The 19,588-nt window shown below is 35.2% G+C and overlaps 1 protein-coding gene across 1 annotated transcript in view; it reads right to left on the bottom strand.

Moving 5' to 3' along the window:
- Positions 1 to 1,845: 1,845 nt before the first annotated feature.
- ADAM23 (ADAM metallopeptidase domain 23) overlaps positions 1,846 to 19,588 on the bottom strand; it is a gene marked incomplete at its 5' end in the record, with an annotated part of 122,674 nt that continues 104,931 nt past the window's right edge. Inside the window, 9 exons of the mRNA XM_025039318.1 lie at positions 1,846 to 2,067; positions 4,034 to 4,202; positions 5,699 to 5,818; positions 8,496 to 8,601; positions 9,902 to 9,965; positions 10,652 to 10,702; positions 16,458 to 16,538; positions 17,813 to 17,902; positions 18,526 to 18,597. Of these exons, the coding sequence (XP_024895086.1) occupies positions 1,927 to 2,067; positions 4,034 to 4,202; positions 5,699 to 5,818; positions 8,496 to 8,601; positions 9,902 to 9,965; positions 10,652 to 10,702; positions 16,458 to 16,538; positions 17,813 to 17,902; positions 18,526 to 18,597 (894 nt within the window). The remainder of the gene's footprint in view (positions 2,068 to 4,033; positions 4,203 to 5,698; positions 5,819 to 8,495; positions 8,602 to 9,901; positions 9,966 to 10,651; positions 10,703 to 16,457; positions 16,539 to 17,812; positions 17,903 to 18,525; positions 18,598 to 19,588) is intronic.

Below are 19,588 nucleotides of genomic sequence, written 5' to 3'. Positions count from 1 at the left end.
TGTGAAAAACAATAACAACAACAATAAAATATACCAAAATGCTTATATTGATCACCTCTGAGTTGTAGGATTAAGGGTGATTTTTATTTTTTTTTAATTTTTTCTGTATGTTCAAAAATTTTCTACTATAAATATGTATTACTTGCATGATCAAAGAGGCTATCTTTAAAGATCGTGTAAAATAGCACCACCGTGCTAAATAAGGAAAAACCAAAACAAACAAACAAAAAAGGCAACTGTGAATATCTCCTTCTCTAGAATGCAGCTATTCACTATATGCCCCCATATAAGTTTTCTAGGCCTGGGTGGATATAGGAAGGAGGAATAGATAGAGTCAGACAGTTAATAATCCCCTACCCGACCTAATGAAAAGAGACAGAGTCTAGGCCGATTTAGCTCTGCCCATCTGTTCAGGCACCTTTATCCATCCCTTGAGGAAACAGCATGTAGATCTTTAAGAGAATCACAGACATGTATGGAGAGAAAATTTGGAAAAAATGAACCTCTGCTTCTCCTGTCAGAGCCTAAATTTTCTCTTAATCTAACTTCTGAAGGTGGATCCAAGAATTTTTTGTTCTAGTTTTAAAGTAACAAAAGACTACATGTAAAAATGAAATTGGTTCCTTTTTAGAAACAGAAGAACAGAAATAGACTGTGAGGGTGTGATTATTATTCTTATAGAAGTTTAATATCATGGACATATTAAGCGAATGCATGGAAAGTGTTTTAACACACTCACAATTACCGAACATTAAGTACACACTTGAGTCAGCCTACATCCCTTCAGGAATTTAAGACTGTAGAGCTTCATATGCTTTTGAAGTCTTATTTTCTCATATGGACAATACTGAAGTTCAGAGTTTAAATGAAATTTTGTCCCAAAACTAAGCAGATCAAAATGGCACTATTTCTACACATATATTTCCCACCTGCAGGAAAAAAACATGATAGTTATTTATAAAATACTGTTAGCAGAATCATCAAAAAGAAGAACCTGATGTACAGTGTCACTGGGATACACTATTCACTCCTTGGTTTTCCAGGTACATACAGTGCCATAGGTGCTACTGTAAGCCTATTGCAACTAATGACTTTTCTTGGTCTTAAAAAATAATATCAGGGCTTGGGAATGGGGAGAATAATGAGAAAGTGATTACCATATTCATGATGACATAGATTACGTTATGGTATTATGTAACAGAAGAAACTGGGCCTAATATCGGGCACTTGGGTCCTGGTCCCAGCCCTGTTTCTGGTTACCTGGTTAACTACAGCATATCACCTGACCTCAGGGCCTGGGCATCCTCATCTGCAAAATGAGGATGGTCTAGTTGGTCACTGAGATACCTTCTAATTCTAAAATTCTAATTTCACTCCTTTTAATGGTTGATAAAAAACAAAGGTCTAGATCTTTCATGTTTTCTTTGAACAATTCAAGTTCTGTGAACAAAATTCAACTTCTTCCTAATCAAAAGTGTATTTAAAACAGAGTATAGAAGACTACAACTTCCACATTTTAGTCTTCACTTCTCAAGTACAATTTCACTTCTCAAGTACAATTTCACTTCTCAAGTACTAAGGAATGACAAGACTCTCATGTCAGCCAAAAAGATTTATCTGTTAGAAAACTCACATAGCTTAGATGAACTATAAAATTAGCATTTGTTATTATGAAAAAAGAATGAAGTTTAAAGAAAAGAAATGAAACCAGAAGAAAAGAAATTGGTAAATTTACTCCCTCCTAATCTCAGTTCTAGACTAAGGGGTAGTTCAAACATTTTTTCAGTATGATATACTAGAATCCTTATTTCTACAGTAACATGAATTATACATTTTAATGGCAGAAAGAGATATTTTTATGTGTCTCCTTTCCAATCTATTACGTTTTATTGGCACCATTGGAAAAGTACCAATAAATTCCATATGTTAAGAATTGAAACTGAAATCACACAAACCCTTGGGTCCCTCATCCTTGCGGGGGTGAGGGTTCCTAACTGGATCCCGGATACTGCAGTCTGTCCCTGCCCAGGTGAAATCACAGATGCAGGTGGCTTCGTTACTACACACCTGGGAAGAACAAATAACAGAGATGGAACATTTTCACTGTGCTTTGTAGAATACTCGTGATAAACATAAAAGAGACATGGGGTCTGGCAGACACTTTAAAAGCCATTTTCAAATTTTTTAAAACTCTCCCACAGTTTTGAATACTAGGCAAGGGGAATTCATGTATGGATCAAATAGCTGAATGATGTTTTTTCAGTTAATTACAAAAAAAATATTAAAAGGAAGACATTTTAATTAAATGTTATTCACATTGATATTATTTAAGTATAGAAATGTCTAACGATGTAGTTTTTTTCAGAAATAGGACCATATTAAGGAACATATATGTTTAATTCAAGGAATTAATAGATACTGGGTTCAAGAAGTGTTGCTAGAGATTAAAGATCAGGAGACATAAATCACCAATGCATTACTCATTACTTCACCATATTCAACACCAAATTCATTTGGTGATACTTTTCCAGCCAAATAACCACCCCTCCCACCTTCCCTCTCTGCCATGGTATCTCTTCTCTCAGTCAGGCAGGCTGGAGCCCCTCCTGGAATGATCTCTGTCTCCTGTCTCTTCCTCTGGGAACCAAGCAGCAAGCTGGAATGGACTTGTAATTTAGATGAAATAAATAACCGTCTGCAAACTAGAGATATAGTAGTTTAAACCCTTATTTGCCTGTAAAATACATTCAGAGACAGATTATTTGAGATGACAAAATCAAACTTAAGCTTATTGATATAAGAGGCTTTTTAATCTGAAATGTTACAATACCATGATTAGATTAACAAGACTGAATTTGACCTTTTTTTTAAACAAGATTAAAAAGTGGGAGGAATAGTAGAGAATCAAGGGCCCTTTTATGCACTAAGTTTTATAATGCTTATAAAGCAATAACTGAAAGGTTCTGCCCAGTGCATTAATTTGAACAGCAATTATTGAATATTTACTATGTGCCAGGTACCTATGCTAAGTGTTTTATGTATAGCATCTCATTATCCTCACACTAGCATTACGATGGATGAGAGAGGTTAAGTGACTTGCCCAAAGTCAGTGGGACAGCAAGAAGTAGAGCCAGGATTCAAACACAGGATTCTTCTAGCCCCCAAATTCATGCTCTTGATCACTAGGCAATACAGCTACCCTTGTGAGCCTATGATTCAACTAAACTTGAAACTATAATACATAGTGGTTGAGCTTATGCTTCTTAGGCCTTTCTACCTTATTCTATTCTATATCACCTGCTTAGCTATCTATATTTTTGAGTATTTTCACCTTCATTCCAGCCTCTTCCTTTTATATTATCATTCTCAGTTTCCTCATGTCTCTTTTATCCACTTCTGAGCTCTGCATAAATTTTGAAATATCTTCCTTTTACAAGCTCAATTTGAATAATTATTAAGATGTTTTTAGATATTAAGCCTAGGTTTGCCAGAAAATGTCTGCCCAAACTCTTTCTTCATAGAATTAAAGATACATGCAGGTAGGGGGAGCAGCTCCTCTTTGGCTGGCAATGATTCAAACATAACTACAGAACTTTAAATGTGTGAATTATCAATGATCCAACCTCTAGTCTGATCTGATCTTGTACACATAGACACCAAGTATGCATTATGAATAGCTGAAAGGGAATTACTGAGAAGTTTAAGTTATTTTGAACAGTATAAAGTAATCACATTGGGTTGATACAGTTCATTTAGGAATCATATCAATTTTCTTCCAACTCCTTAGATGTCAAGCTATATCTAGAGAATGTGGTGAATTCAAATAGCCAGTGATAAAAGAAATAACAAAAATATACCATATCAATACATATAGGTGTCATTGTTAGCAGATAAAGATATTAAGAAAATAATCATAGTGCAGATATAGGCAATAGCCACAAAAGGCGAGTAGGTGAACTAGAAATCTAATCATTGTGAACTCTGACGATGCCAGACATTGAAAGTTTGAATTGGAACATTAAAGCCTACTTACCCCATGGCCTGAACAGACTTTACCCTTGGAATCAAGTGGGCAACTGCTCATATTTAGGGCCTGAATCTGCAGGCACTTCCGATCTAAACACATCATAGATGGGCCGCATGGCGTCCCATCTTCCACATAGCCCACATCTGTATCATCATCTAACACCACATGAGCACCACTAAAAAGAGAGAGAGATTCATACAATCATTAGCACCACACTTAGAAATATAATGTCAACATGAATGAGCCTTGCTCTTCATGATGCTGAAGAAGCTGTCAGAGGACATGGATTTCTCCTTGCATACTCCACTTTTCCTTTCCCCTTTCTCCACCTCCTCTTAATAAAAGAACATGATTAAAGGAACTAGCTTTCTCTATCATTATTACACTGCATGTCATCAGGGAAAAAAACGTCATTTGCACAAAGTGTATTCTAAATCTTCACGTTTTCAAGACCAACATTACAACTAGGGTAGAAATGTATGTACAAGAACAACAGAAGCAATCTTATCATAGCTCTCTAAGGCTTTCAAATGTGTAAAACTGCAAAGTTAAGAGCAACTTGAATTTGAATAATAATCAATACTATAATTACTAATAGAGTATCTTGCTGAATATTTTACAAATACACCAGTTTAAAATATAATGAGGTTGTAAATACACCAGTGTAAAATATAATGATATAATTTATGAAATAATTAATGATATAATTAATGATATAATTTATGAAACTCACATATTCAAAGGAAGCTTGTGGGCATCAAACTATATTTGAAGACTAAAAATTTATTTCAGGAAGGATCTTATTATCTAAGGCCCTATTAGAATTGCCTTCAGAGCTATTTAAAAGACAGAAAAACAGCAATCATTTGATCAAGACAGCATTATCCAACTTGGTTACCCAATCAATTTACTAAATTTTGTTCAAAATTACTTTTGGATGTTTCTGAATCTTACATTCGCTCACATAAGATGAAGGTTTGCTACTCTGGGGATACTAAGAATAAAGTTTTACAGATGCTGAAGGCAATTCTGTGAGGGGAATTCCAGAAGTTTTTTGAGCAATGACAGTACCATGTGAAGGAGAGAATAGTATCTGAGAATTATGACTACTTTGAAGGGAACAATGATTATTTAGAATACAATATGACTCCCCTGCCTAAAAAATAAGCCTCATACTTTCTGCCCCTTGTACACACTGATAGTTAGGTATCAAATGTTTGCTACAACTATACATAACATTTTAATAAATATTTTCTATATGTGATTGGGTATTTATTTAACAATCTTCTAAACCAGACACATGCTACTTAAAGTAAAGCTTAAACTCTCTCTTATTTTTTTTTTTTTGGTCATAAAAAAATGACCAATGCTTAAATAGTGACATATTTCAATGTTCAAAGCTTTAATCATGGGTCAAAACAGATAACATATTCTACTCTTAAGGTTATAATTACAAAGAATACCTTACTACTAATTACTGGCACAATTTTTGAATGAATGCAATTTGCAAATCTAGTCACAAACTTCGTTTTTTAAATGACTCTTAACATGAAAGGGGATAATAAAATCTCAGTCAGAATTCCTCTTGTAAAACATAGAAAAATTTCCCTTGATTTTTCTAAATTTGTAATTCTCATCATTCATTTGAATTTGCAATATTTGATATGTTACCTGCAATCAATTACCCGGCCTTGATGGTAGAAGGAAGTTGGGATGATCTCACCCTGAAGTTGACCAATACGTGGAGCTCGAGTAAGATTGGTACAGAGTAAAAATCCACAGAACACATCACTAAACATGTTTAAAAAAAAAAAAAAAGATAAAACAAGAGAAGAGGAATCAACCTCAAAAAATCAAAACTATTTAGTCTACATACATTCAAAAACAAACTGTTCTCTTTCCTTTTAAACAGAAACATTTCTTCAGATATTGTTCGTCGGCTAAGACCTCCTCCTTTTTATTAACGGGATCACATTTTTGTTCGGCTCAGCAAAATTCCCGGCCCTGAAAGATGGTCATGACTAGTGTCTAAGCTATTCATGTACTTCCCATTCCTTACACCCACTTTCCTAGTCATCTTTTCTTCTCATCCTCTTAGAACTAAAAGTGGCCCCTGAGTGTTGAGAAGTGTGAAAAAGCCAGCTAGGAAGTCGCTGGGGAGAATTTTGCTTTCTGGATAAAAGGTTAGAGCCTGACAGAGAAGATCTTTTGCTTCTACCTCTGTTTGCTACCTTCGAATGGGGGGTCTTTGCATCTACTTTGCAATCGTGAGTTCACAAGCATAAGGATGCAAACTCAAGACGCCAAGGATTATAGAGCAGAGAGGCCGAAATCACCCAGGTTCTTGGTGACACTTTAAATGACTCACCCAGCAGGATTGCATCTACCTCCAGTCTATCTTGTTAAGTAAATAATGCACTCCTAAAAAATAGGCAAAGAATTGAAGTAGCACATCAAAAAAAAAAAAAAAGGAAATCCATGTCCAATAAAAGCATGAAAATATACTTAATTCTATTTGTAATCAGGGAAGGACAAATTAAAACCACAATAATATAAAAGCTCACACCTCTGGAATAGATAAAAGTAAAAAGGTTGCTAATATCAAGTGTTGGTGAGAATGCAGTATGACAAAATTCTCATACATGTTATTGCTGGTGGGATTTACTAGTACAAATGTTTTAGAAAACTGTGTGACATCATCAGATAACACTGAAAACATGTACCCCCTATGACTTAGCAAATTTTTCTCTAGGTACTAGCTTTAGAAAAATATGTCCAAATATACACTAAATTACATGTAAGGAATGTTCATAGCAGCATGGTTCCTAATAGACAAAACACAGAAACAATCTAAATGTCCATCAACATAGAATGGAGAAACAAATTTTGGTATATGACTATGAATATGAATGAAAGTAAAACGAACAAAAAAATTAAGAGGCAGTTGTATACACCTTGGAAGATTCTTAAAATGCTGAACTTAAGAAGCAAAAGACAAAATGATATAGGAAGCATGATTCCTTTTCTATAAAGTTACCAACACTTTTGGCAAAATATATCATTTAGAGATGGAAAGTTAGGTAGTAAAACTCTAAAGAAAGGCAAGAAAGATATTGCCATAAAGTCAAAATGATAGTACCTCCAGAAGAGAGACAGGGACATCATGAGGGGAAAGAATGATTTTCTAGGATGCTTCAGTGTTCTATTTCTTGATCCAGATAGAGGTTACACAAAAATTCACTTCGTAACTATTTGGTTAAATGTATATTTTGGTATTACTCACTTTTCTATCTATATCTTACATTTCATGATATTTACAAGTTTCAGAAAACACACATTGTTTTTCTTTAATTTCTTGGTAGTTGGATATTCTGTTATCAGTATGCAAAAGCTATCTTTTACAATGATCTGATCCAATGCCTCTCAAACTTTTTGAAGTCACAGAGACACAGAGAAATGATTGGATTTGTCTAGGACACCAAGTTAAGGAACGAACTTAATCATATCTAGAGACATTCAATCCCATGGATTTTGGCAAATTTAGATCCCACTTTCTCCTTTTTCCTGGTTCCTCAAGGACTGAACACTGCAGAACATCTGTACCTCACTCGTGAGGTGGGAAGCATTGTTCTATATTTTGGGTTGATTTTATAGAAATTATGATCAACAATTTATTGTCTCTTAAGGCCTCATCTCTCATCAAAGACTAGATGAAATTGCAAAGTTTCATACAGTACAACATAGAAATATTAACCAGAGAAATAAAAATTTTCCTTAAATCCTTGCTGTGCTTCTAAATTGAGAGAAGAACCCTCATTGCTACAGAAAAAAAAAGAGGAGCTTTGGCCTATAACTTAATGGCCCCAAAGATCTAAGTTATTGAGTTAACTTTAATAAACCATTAAATCACAATTTTAATTTTCCTCAATAATCAAGGCAAAACACCACTGATGTGCTCTGAAAATATTTCATTTCCTCAGTAAAGACGTCTGATATGAACAAACTAGATGGCTTTTAGAAGGGAAAAAAATCTGATATAAATATTAGTTATTTAACTAAATCAAAAGGTGCTGCACTTGTTAAATTATCAAAAATATATGTTATGTCACTTTAAATGTTCCCCAAAATACATATGGTCTACATATTTTGCTTATAGAGCTCTGTCTATATTAGTGCATTCATAGGGCATATCTTCTAGCAACAGTAGAAAATTAAAACCTAATATTAATTTGTAATATGTTGGCAAAGTATCTCTTCAAAAAAAGCATCAAGTAAAATACAGCATGTGAGAGATTTTCTGAATTTTACAGAAATGGAGTGAGTCTGTGCCACGGCATTTGTCTCTAAATAAACTGATAAAAATTTTTTAGACATATACTATAAAATTTGAAATAGTTGAACATTTATAAAAAATTCAGTAACGTTTATTTTGTGCCCATTTCATTAGGCTCCAGAGCTGAGTACTCACTGTTTGCTGCACTGGATCCATCGATCTCCATCTTTCCCACAGTTTCCCTTCTCTGTGCCTTCTGTATTCAGCTTTTCATAACAGAACTTGTCAGACCCTGAAGCCTCTTTTGGACATAAGCAAGAGGAGGAAATTATTTCAGTTCTCTTTGTTAGCCATAACCAGTAATGTGACAGCAAATGTTTAACGACTGGTTTCTCCAGAAAAAAAAAATTCCTAATTTGCAGCATTGACCAATTTGCATGGTATAAATATCATTATGTAAATTTCCATGGTATAATGCGTGGTTAATTTCAAGGTATCAACGTAATGTCAATTGGCTTCTACAATTCCTAAAAATTTAACAACTGGCTCTTGTGGGCTAATACAAGACAGCTCCAATGCATAACTGTTTTTAACTTGAGAAACAAACTTATTTCTAATTCTTGTTGGTGGGTTTGAAGATGGAAGGTAGGAATAATCATCAGCAGAAATTAGTGAAATGATACATAGAAAATCAATAAACATTCTTAGTTCTGCTTTATATTACTATCAGGAGATATTATAAAGTCTTAGTCAATTGAGATTTTATGTTGGCACTTGGGTTTTGATATTTAAACCCTTCGAAAGACAAATATTTCATTATCTTTCCTCTGTCAAAACTGAAGAACCAAATGTAAATCTTTCAGCTAAATGACATTTGACACTGAAATCACTTGTGCAGGGGAAGGGCTCTATTCTCCAGTTATGTGCTTTCTTTTCTTTGAGGGGGTGACTTGGCCTCAGCCAGCAAGGCAGACCCACTTCTTTCTTTTCTGTTCTGTCCCTCAAGAATCAAAGTTCACTGGAGAGGCACTGGAAAGGTCAGGAAGATAACATGTGCTTTAGCATTTAGGAAACATACTGAGAACCACGACCGTGTATCTGAATTTCTATGTGTCTTTGGGAAGTACCTGTATTTCTTCCCTTTAAACTGAGGATAGTAAATTACAGAATTTAAAAAATAAAGGGCTAGAACTTTCCTGGGGTAAAAGAATAGAAAACTAACGTGGGGAGGAGGGATGTTAAATCCAAGAGACGAAGTAAACTATGCAAATGGCTGGATAGTGAACGTGATGCTGCACACAACCCAATCTTTACCAGTGGATGTAATATCCCTGTTCTTGCAGCCACAAGCACTGAATGACACCGTTTGGTTCTGATGACGAGTCCCCAACTTCAGCAGCTGTTATCTGTAGTTTTGTGACTAAGATTCACAGTTCTCTTTATCTCACCCTTGTCTGGATTTTGTTTTTTTTTAAAAACAAACAAACAAACAAACAAAACACATCACTCCAAGCTGTACATCTCTTTCAGCAAGACTGGCAGAGAAGAACCCTATGCAACAGAAATCTGAGTGTGGCCATCTACAGGAGAACGTGACCTACTTGTTCCCCAGATGTACTGACACTGGTTATCCCGCGTCTTGCACTCCCCGTTGTAGCAGCGGCCCTGAGGACAAGCACACGCATGTTATGGGACACATGGAGTCAGTTCTCTTTCCCCCAAAATTTCCCCCTGCAAAGTTTCCTTTTTGTTGTAGAGCTAAAGTTCTTTTTCATTCCTCAATCAAATATTTTCGCAGTGAAAATAAGACTCACAAACATCTTAAGAGAAGCATAGGAATCACAGTCAAAATCTAAAACTCAGTCAAGGTCTCATAGCCTAGCCCTTTAAATCCAAACTCATCATCTAAAATGGAAAATTTCATGGTAAACAAAAATTCATACACTTCTTTAGGTGATACCAAAATGACTTTTAGCTCCTTTTTTTGTGAATGGTTAGGTTATAATATGGCTTTGGGGGTGAGGAGGGCAGACAAAAACAAAAAACATGTTACAACAGATTGTCATATAAATCCATAATAAACAGTCAGTCACGACTCAATAAATTAGGTTCTGAATTCTTCAGCCATCACATTTTTTGCCTTGCCTTCTATCTGGACAATCTGCAACCAGAGCAAAATATACTATATTTTGTATCTGGTCTGACACTAAGCAACTCTGAATTAGAAGATCACTGCAATAATTGACTGTTGTTTGAATTGTGATTTCCCTTCAAAAGTATATTTAACAAAAGAAAAAAACTTGCAAATGAATCCTCTCAAAATTGTATTGAAAACTTATAACTCAGCATACCTGATTTTGATTGCATGCATATCCATCTTGCTTATGAAGATTTGGTGGGCACTGAAAAATATGATCTCTTTAGTTAATCTTCAGCATTAGTACCTTCAGGTATGTGCACGATATATAAAAATGCAAAAAAAAAATGCAAGCATGGTCAATACATAATTAGAAATGTTGAGGAAAACATGAGTAACTCCTTAAGTAGCTTACTCAAATTAATTATCTTATTATTGGTACAAATAAGTAAATTAGGTACACACAGTGGGTGCTTTTTATAGTTCCGTTTTCCATAAGGTGGACCAGAATAATAATTTACATTCACTTGCCTGCAGAGTTAAAAGAAGAAGGGATTAAAATGGACAATGAAAGGAATGATTCAGCTTGTTATGTAGGAGTGGACACATTCAGGCCATAATTTACAAGATCGGCTCAACTCTGTGAAAAATGTCAAATCTATATTTGACACCCATGACACTTACCTATAGGCCACATCACTAAAATGAAATAAATATTCTGCCTTTCAACTCAATGTGAGTACTGTATCTTTATTAATTTCTGACCTCTCGAACCATAGACATGTTATTAGAACAATCCAGATATGATGGATATTTCTTTTTTCATGTCTATTTACCAAATAATTGTTCAGAAGTACATTTCATTTTCCCCCAAAATTACCCTGAATAAATTAAGTTAAAATGTTTACTCTCTGTGTATTTCACTTACCACATTTAAGAGAGCTAAAAAAAAAAATATTCAACTCAAAGGCTCTGCTACAGTGTTCAAAGCAAATATGAAAAGGAAAAAAATACGGAGGTATGACAAGTGAATAGGAAACAGCGGTATGCATCGAGGTCCTTCTCAGTTTCCACCTTCTTAGTAAATGACAGTTCCATTCTTTCAGTTGTTCAGGCCCCAACTAGAAAGTCATCCTCTGTTTCTCTCATACTCTCTCTAGTCTGTCAAAGAATCCTAATAGCTCTATCTTCAAAATATAATCATAATATAATCTGACCACTTTTCTCCACCTCCACTGCTAACACCTGGTCCAGCCCATCACTGTCTCTCACCTGGATTATGCGACAGTCTCCAATCCATTCCCCTGCTGCCACCGAGTCACCTTATAGTCTATATAACTACCAGAAAATCCCTTTAAAAACGTAAACCAGATCATGTGACCCCTCTTCCCAACTTACTCACTAGCTTTCAAAGTTCAACATGATCTGTTCCCATATAACCCCGTCCCCACCCCAATCTCTTGACCTCATTCCTACTCTCTGCCATGACTGATGTGACTCTACATGAATGTGCCAGGCAAGCTGCCACCCCATGGCTTTTACTCTTGCTCTTCCTTTGATCTTCCCACCAGATTTCTGTATGGCGTTGCTCAAATATTAGCATCTCAGAGAAGCCTTCCCTAGCCATGTTCTTCAAAACTATAACCCCTGCCGTGCTAGCATCCTCCGTTCCCCATTCCCTGTTTTTTCTTCTCCACGGCACTTATCATCAACCAACAATTCATATACAGCAGGTCCTTGAATAACATTGTTTTGTTATAACATGGATGAGAAAGAAAAATAAAAACTGATTTTAGCTGAGGCCACAGTCTGTGCAGGGTTTGCAAGTTCTCCCCATATCTGCTTAGGTTTTCCCCAGAGATTCCAGTTTTCTTCAACACCCCAAAGACATGCATGTGAGGTGACTGGCATCCAAACTGTCCCTGTCTGAGTGAGTGTGGGGGTGGAAGTGAGTGTACCTGGATGGAAGGGTGTGCTGTCCAAAGGGTACCTGCTTTACACAGCCAGGGTTGGGACAGGCTCTGGCCACCTGCAACCTGGACTAAGCAGGTTGGAAAAGAATGATCTTACTCGTTTTTCTTCATCTTTCTCAAATGTCTATATAACTCATGTTTATTTCAATGTTTAATATTAGAAGTGTTTGGGGTCTTTATTTATTTATAAGTTTGGTGATGATTTAGTGAAGAAATAGGCCATAGGAACTTAATTCTTATTCATATCCATTAGCCTATGGTAAAATTTTTTGTTGTTACACATCGTTAAACTTAAAGCCACAGTTTCCAAGAACCTATCGATGATGTTAGGTGAGGATTTACTGTATTTTACTAATTTGTGTGTCTATTGTCCTATCCTAATGTGAGCTCGTGCAGACAGAGATTTTATGTTTTGTTCCCTGCTGCCTCCCCAGCACCTACAACACTGGGCTGAAGTATTACTGAGTAGGTGGCTCAATTACTATTGGCTGGCTAAGAAAATAAATGAATGACCCATACAGATACATACAATTAAGTTATTCTTTTCTGCACATATCAAGCTGTTTAACTAAAGTTCACTACAGAAAGATAACAACTAATTTGGAACTGCTAAGAAACAGTAACTTACTAAGGAACAATTTGAGATAAAGTGCTTTGGTTCTACAACTTTCTAAAGAATAACCGACTCTTACATAAGCTTTCCTTCACCACAGCTTTTCATTCAACCTGAAGGCAACTATTCAAAAGATGTAATTATCAGCACTAAAACCTGGTATAGTGGGCCAACTCCACAGAAACAGAGCTCCCTGTGGCTTCTCGTTCATCCAAATCCACTCAAAACACAATCATTATCTTATTAATCAACTAACATTAATTATTTACTTACTCCAAGAAAAATACAATCACGCTGAACAAAAACGCAAAATAAATGGTTGCTATCAGAATAGGCACGTCACGGTCTAAAATTAATTCGTCATTGTTGACTTTTGCAATGTTTCAATAGGAAAAACTTGCAGAATGCTTTACTAATGAAGAAAAAGCCCTTGCTATAAACTGTCATGGCTATATGCAAGATGATTCCTAATCAACTTATTTTCAGTTTAAACAAATAAAAGCCAGTAGCTTATCACCGAAATGTTTAACAAGGGAAATTATGGAATGTCTATGTTCTCTGGAGACATTTAAAACAGAACCGTAAATCTGTGCACTTTATTCTGCCTGTGAGTACAGCTCTGGAGTTAGTCTCTAAATGGCATTCTAGCCCCCGGTTTTATGCTGTACAAGAAGGTTCACTTGAGGCAGGCTTCAGCAATAGCATTTAAATGGGCTTATTTTAAATTGTGTTACACTACACATTTAGATGACATATAACAAAAAATATTTCCCACATCTTTCCAAAATATCTTTATTATATCATCCAGTATTTTTTGCCAAGGAGTTCTGTCAGTTGCAAGTATTGTTTATTCTGTTATCAATTGTGAATTTAAAAAGTAGCTCAAAGCCATCAGTAAATGCTACTATTGAAATTAAGCAAAAACACACTATGAGAAAAAAAGAGATAGTCAAAATGTTGCCAATGATACTGATTCTCAGAGATCGCATTTTCTTAATCATAATTAGTACCAATTAAATTCAAAGTTCACTGCCTCTTACAAAGCAAAAGAATTTGAGGGGCGGGGGGCTTAATTCCTTTAACTACAATTATCTATTTCAGGTTCATTCTAGTCATATTGGAAATAATTACTGAAAGAATATTTCATTACTGAAAGAAATTAATTTAACAGTACAATTTTTACCTTAGACACACAAAATCAAAAGAATATTTTTAAAAATTTAGACAATAGAAAATCAGCCCTCATTTAAAAAGCCTACTTCCAGTAAATTCTATTGCAATTAAGAAGTTAAAGGTTGAAATGGAAAAACTATACTTCTAAAAGAGCTGAATACACAGAACCAAAACAAAATATGATGGGTATAAAAATAGTATTATTCTACATAACTAAAAATGTAACTCAATGAAACAATATATCAGGAATGTCAATATACTTGTCATAAAACACAGAATGAACAATTCTTACACTTTGCTACTATATTATAAGAAAATTACAAAGAAACCTATTTACATATTTAAACATAAGAAACAGATATGCGTAAAAATCACAAAAAATAGCCTGAACATTTTTCACCATACCATATCCTCACATGATTCCAATCGAATTAAGCCTCAGTTGATATATATCAAGAATTTTCAGAAAGGTTAATTAGGACCCTTTCTTCCCCTCTCCCCTCGTTTCCTCCAGAGAAGAGAACTCAGTATAACTCCAACTACCCATCTCTGCTCCTTTATTTCTTCTCCAGACAGGTAGAGTGCTTGATTGGTTGATTGACTGACTGATAAACTTGGGAAGAATAACTGGGCATTCTGGCTTGCTTCTGCCATTCTTATCTTGCCTGCTCACATAAATAATATTCTCTCTACCACTCTTCCATGACATGTGAGGCCAGGGCCTGCCTCTGCAGGGAGAGGTCACTGCAGACTTGACTTTGTCAAAACCTGTTGCTACAGCTTGAATCTGGGATATATAAAGAGGCCCCTTTAGTCCTCACACTAAGCTATGGCTTTTAACTTGGCTATTTTCAATAACAAAAATGATATTTTGGCCTTCATCCGTACTCTATTTACTGGAAGCCCCTTAGAAATCACAATACCTGGCAATAGGTAACTCTACTCATGGGCTCTTATCCTAAGCAGCTAACCGTGAATGAGAAACACTCTTAAAATTCATGAAGGTGTTCACTGCCATATTAATTATAGTAAAAAAAAAATGCCAAAAATCTAAATATCCACCACTAGATATAGAAGTCAACTGATAAATAAACATGACAGACTCTCATGTAATCGTAAAAAGGATATTTGTGTAATAGTATGGGAAAACACTTTTGAAGTAATGTCAGAATGAAAATGAAAGTAGAATGAAATCCAAAATTCTAACCAAGTTCCTACCTGCTCTGATGTCTGACTTCTTTGAATACTTTCCACTGTTCTCCAGTTGTTCTTGCTTTTACTCCATTTCTTAAAGAAGCCAAGCTTCTATATTCACCATTTTCTGACTAGCTCCTTATTTGTGTTTCTACTTAAATGCCAACTTCTCCAGGAAAATATACCTGATCACCTCACTTCAAGCTCCCTACCCCATCATTATTTTTCACATAGCCTTATTTTATGCTTCGTACTATCACCAGCTAATATTTTTGTTCATTTATTTCTCTCTATCCACCCAGTAAAATCTAAGTTCCAGAAAAGCAAGGATTTGTCTATCTTGATCCCTACCATATCCCAGCATTTACAGCAGTGCTTGGCACACAGGTGCTCAACAAATGTTTATTTGAGTGACAAATACTTAGAATAACATGATATAAATTATTAAAAATGTAAAAATTACATAAAGAAGGAATGCTATAAGGCAATTATAACGTTACTTATAAATGCTATAAGGCAATTATAACGTTAATTATAACGTTATAAAAATTTTAATATGAGGAAGATTCTGCTCGTGTATGGGCCATGAAGCCAGGGCTCTGTAAGTGGAAGAGAGATGGCAACAGAGTTGACAAAGGAGGACTTCTGCTCCCAATCTCACTTTAGCCAGAGCAGTGCTACTTGTTCCCTACTTTCTACATTGGGCTTCCATCCAAAATTTTGTTAAAAGAAAGGGTTTTGTGGCTTTAAAATGTTTGAAAACAGAACATTAGTGTTTCATTGGTGTTTTAGATGTGGGGACCAGAAAAGAAAAACCAATTAGTTGGGTATAAACCCAACTGATGAAAAGAAAATTTGGAAGAAAAAAAAAAATATTTAGGTCCAAAAAACACAATAAAGGTTCTTAAAATAAAGACATAGTAGATAACTAGAAATTACTAGAAGACAAAGCAAAACAAAACTATAACAAAGGAACCAAAGTATATTCATGCATGCAATCCAAAGTGAAAGCTTTAAAATGTGTATTTACAAGTAAAATGTATTACCTAAAACTGAGTTTGCCATACCTGGCCAGAGTCTCCAGTACAATATTCAGTAATATCACACCCATTCACAGCATCCCGACATTCATATCCTCGTGGCTGAAACTGCAAGTCAAAATTCAATATTAGGAGATAGTATGAATTAAAATTTGAAAGAGTTAGTATTCTTATATTCAGCAATAATTCTCATACTCTCTTATAACCATCAGCAAACACTTTTTATGAACTAGCAAGATTATTGCAGAATAGAGAGAAGGCCAGATACCACTCTCTGTAGTGAATATGAATCATTAACCAAGGCAGTAAATGTTTAGATTTCAAAACTCACTGTCTCAGAGTATTATTTTTAGAAAAGAATGTGATAGCAATTATGTAAAAAGGAAACACCAGTATGGCTTAAGACAAAAGAGCAAAATACTAAAATATAAATATTTAAGATCTTTCTGAAGATTGATGTACGTACCCAATGTTCGCTAAGTTACTTAAAGGCTTGGATAGTAATATTGCTTTAACTAAATATAACACAATCAAATTTCAATGATCCCCTTCAGTAACACCAGCGAATGCCTACTATATACAAGGCATTTTATTTGTCTGGATGGGATTGCGTAAAAGAGGAAGCAAAGAGCCCATCACCCTCAAGCAACTTATTACCTGTTAAGGAATGTAAGGTGAGTATAAACTAAGCTAGAATTGTCTAGAATACCATAATGCATGATACCCATTGGTATTAAATAAAATAATCAAATCATTCAATTTTATAGTTCAATGGAATTTTAGAGGTTTTATACATGAGAAAAGGGAAGATTTAAAAAATAAACTTTCAATTTTTAAATCTAGAGGTCTCTACAGATGGAAGTAACTATGTGTCTACACACATATAAACGGACATTCAGGGATCACTTCCTTATCTAGCTTTCTTGTTTTTATAGGGGATTTAAAAAGCCAAACATATAAATATGAGCACTAGCTTTTATGCTCAGGTTCTAAAATAATTAGGGTAAGTTTTAAAGAACAATATTATTATTAGGTCGTATTATTAAAAAGAAAACGGGAATCATCCCTCTTCTATTCAACCATTTAACTTGTTTTTCATCTGCGTTAATAGGGAACTCTCCATGTTTATTTTGGAAGGAGTAGAGGTATATATTTTTAAGGAGGCACTGGAAGATAGGATGGTTGACAGTGAATCATAGTAAAGGTAAATGCTGTGACCCACAGAACTTGGGTAAATTTATTGATTCTACAGAATTACCAGACTAGTATGCACACTGTCAACCGACAAATTTGTGGTAAGCTATACAAATGCTCAATGTGCATATTGAGATATTTGGCTAATATATCAATAAAAGGAAAGACAAAACTGTCAGGGAACTTACAAGACATGAAGTATTGTTACAGCAAGGCCCGTCGCTGCAATGGGCTCCATTGGAGAGAGAGCACTTCTTACAGCACAATCCATAGCATTCCTAGAAAAAACATTTTACATGAGTGAGGAAACTTACCCACTGGTCATTCAATATTCTCTCCACATGTGACTTATGCATAATCCAGATGAGGAGATTTATACAATAGTAAGCAAATACTTTAGGAAAGAATTAATCACTTTAAACAATAATAGATTCCTCCCTGCCATATTTCTTGGCAAAGCATGATCATCTACGAAAGGGCTTCTCTACCAAAAAGTCAGCTTATTTCTTAGCAGGCATCCCACCCTTGTTTAGTTCTATTACATTCTTAATAATCTAGTTTTATAAAAACAAAAATAATACCCAACACAAAAGAAATGTTTTGTGATTTGGTAAAACTGGTCCAAGATGAATGCGAGCTATGAACTTGTAAGAAGTAGGGAATTTGATTAGAAGAATGCATTAGGGTTTTTTTTGTTTGTTTTTTCGTTTTTTTTTCCAGATAGGCCTTAAGAAAATGATTAATTCTAATATGTCTGAGCTGGGATTAAGCATTGATAAGAGAAGTCTGAAAGAAAGGTGGTAGACCACAATGAATGATAGCACTGGCTTGTCCCTAAGGCTATTCTTGTTTGCTCTGGGTATGAGCCGTGCTAAAGGTAGAAAAGAGCTCTTATACTTACCACATGGAAACCACAATCACATTCCTCCCCAGCTTCTACATATCCATTTCCACATTCTGTGGGCTCAAATAGCTGAAAGATATTAGGGAAATAAAGAAAAAACATTTTAATTTATCATAGAAAATCACCATACCAATCTGGCCGTATACATGGTCCTTTAATCAGATATTATGTAATATTCTTCTGTGATCTGTTGTTATGGCATCTTATAAGTGATGTCTGTGTGGGAAATACTGTTTACTTATTAATAACGCTTCTAAAAACCATATTTTAAATGGGGTAATATCTCTTGGAGGATTCTCAAGTGGTGGGCTCCAGAGACGACCTCTACCATTAGAGTTACTTTTTACAGAGATAAGCTGTCAAGAGGAATAGATCACTTTTCATGTTTGTTAAAAGAGCTAAGATGCATTGCTAATAAGACATATCTAATTTGCTGACTTAAGGCAGCTGAGAAGACATCAAAATTTTCAAAAACATAACAATGCCTCAGTCAGAGCTAAAGGTGATATATACAATCAAGTAAATGCAAATAAGCTTTAAAAAATGTGGCCGGAAATCCACGTCCATCATTCTCACTGAAAAAAGAAATCCAGACTGCCCGAAGTACATATGCACAGATGTACAGAAAGTTCTCAGTCATTCCTGGAACAATGGAAGGGTCAAATTTTTAAAACAATCCACCTTACTGGTGCTATCAACTTGCCTGCCAGATAAACTCTATTGCAACCAATTGTGGAGACAGTTGATTGTTTATGAGAACTATTCCAATTTCCCATCGCCTGGGGCAAGATTTCTCTGTGCATGTCCACCACACCTGGGTGAAGACTGGAACAGTACATCCCAACACAAATGATCAGTGCCATGAATACAAGAGGGAGAAAATAGACTCCTTCCCCAGAAGCAGCGCACACTCAAGGAAGGGTTGGCTTCCACTGAGTCCACCTGAGAAAAACCTAATCCTCCCTCCGTGTCCAGGAAGGAAAAACTATTATAAGAAGCAAGGAAGGTTTCCAGGATACTTGGGTGGGACTCTCCTATGGGGAAAGTCCAATTAATGAAA

Source organism: Pteropus alecto, unplaced genomic scaffold (assembly GCF_000325575.1).
Source record: "Pteropus alecto unplaced genomic scaffold, ASM32557v1 scaffold3, whole genome shotgun sequence".
NCBI classification, from domain to species: Eukaryota; Metazoa; Chordata; class Mammalia; order Chiroptera; family Pteropodidae; genus Pteropus; species Pteropus alecto.
Note: the sequence above shows the minus strand (reverse complement) of the source record. Positions and strands in the feature narration are given on the sequence as shown.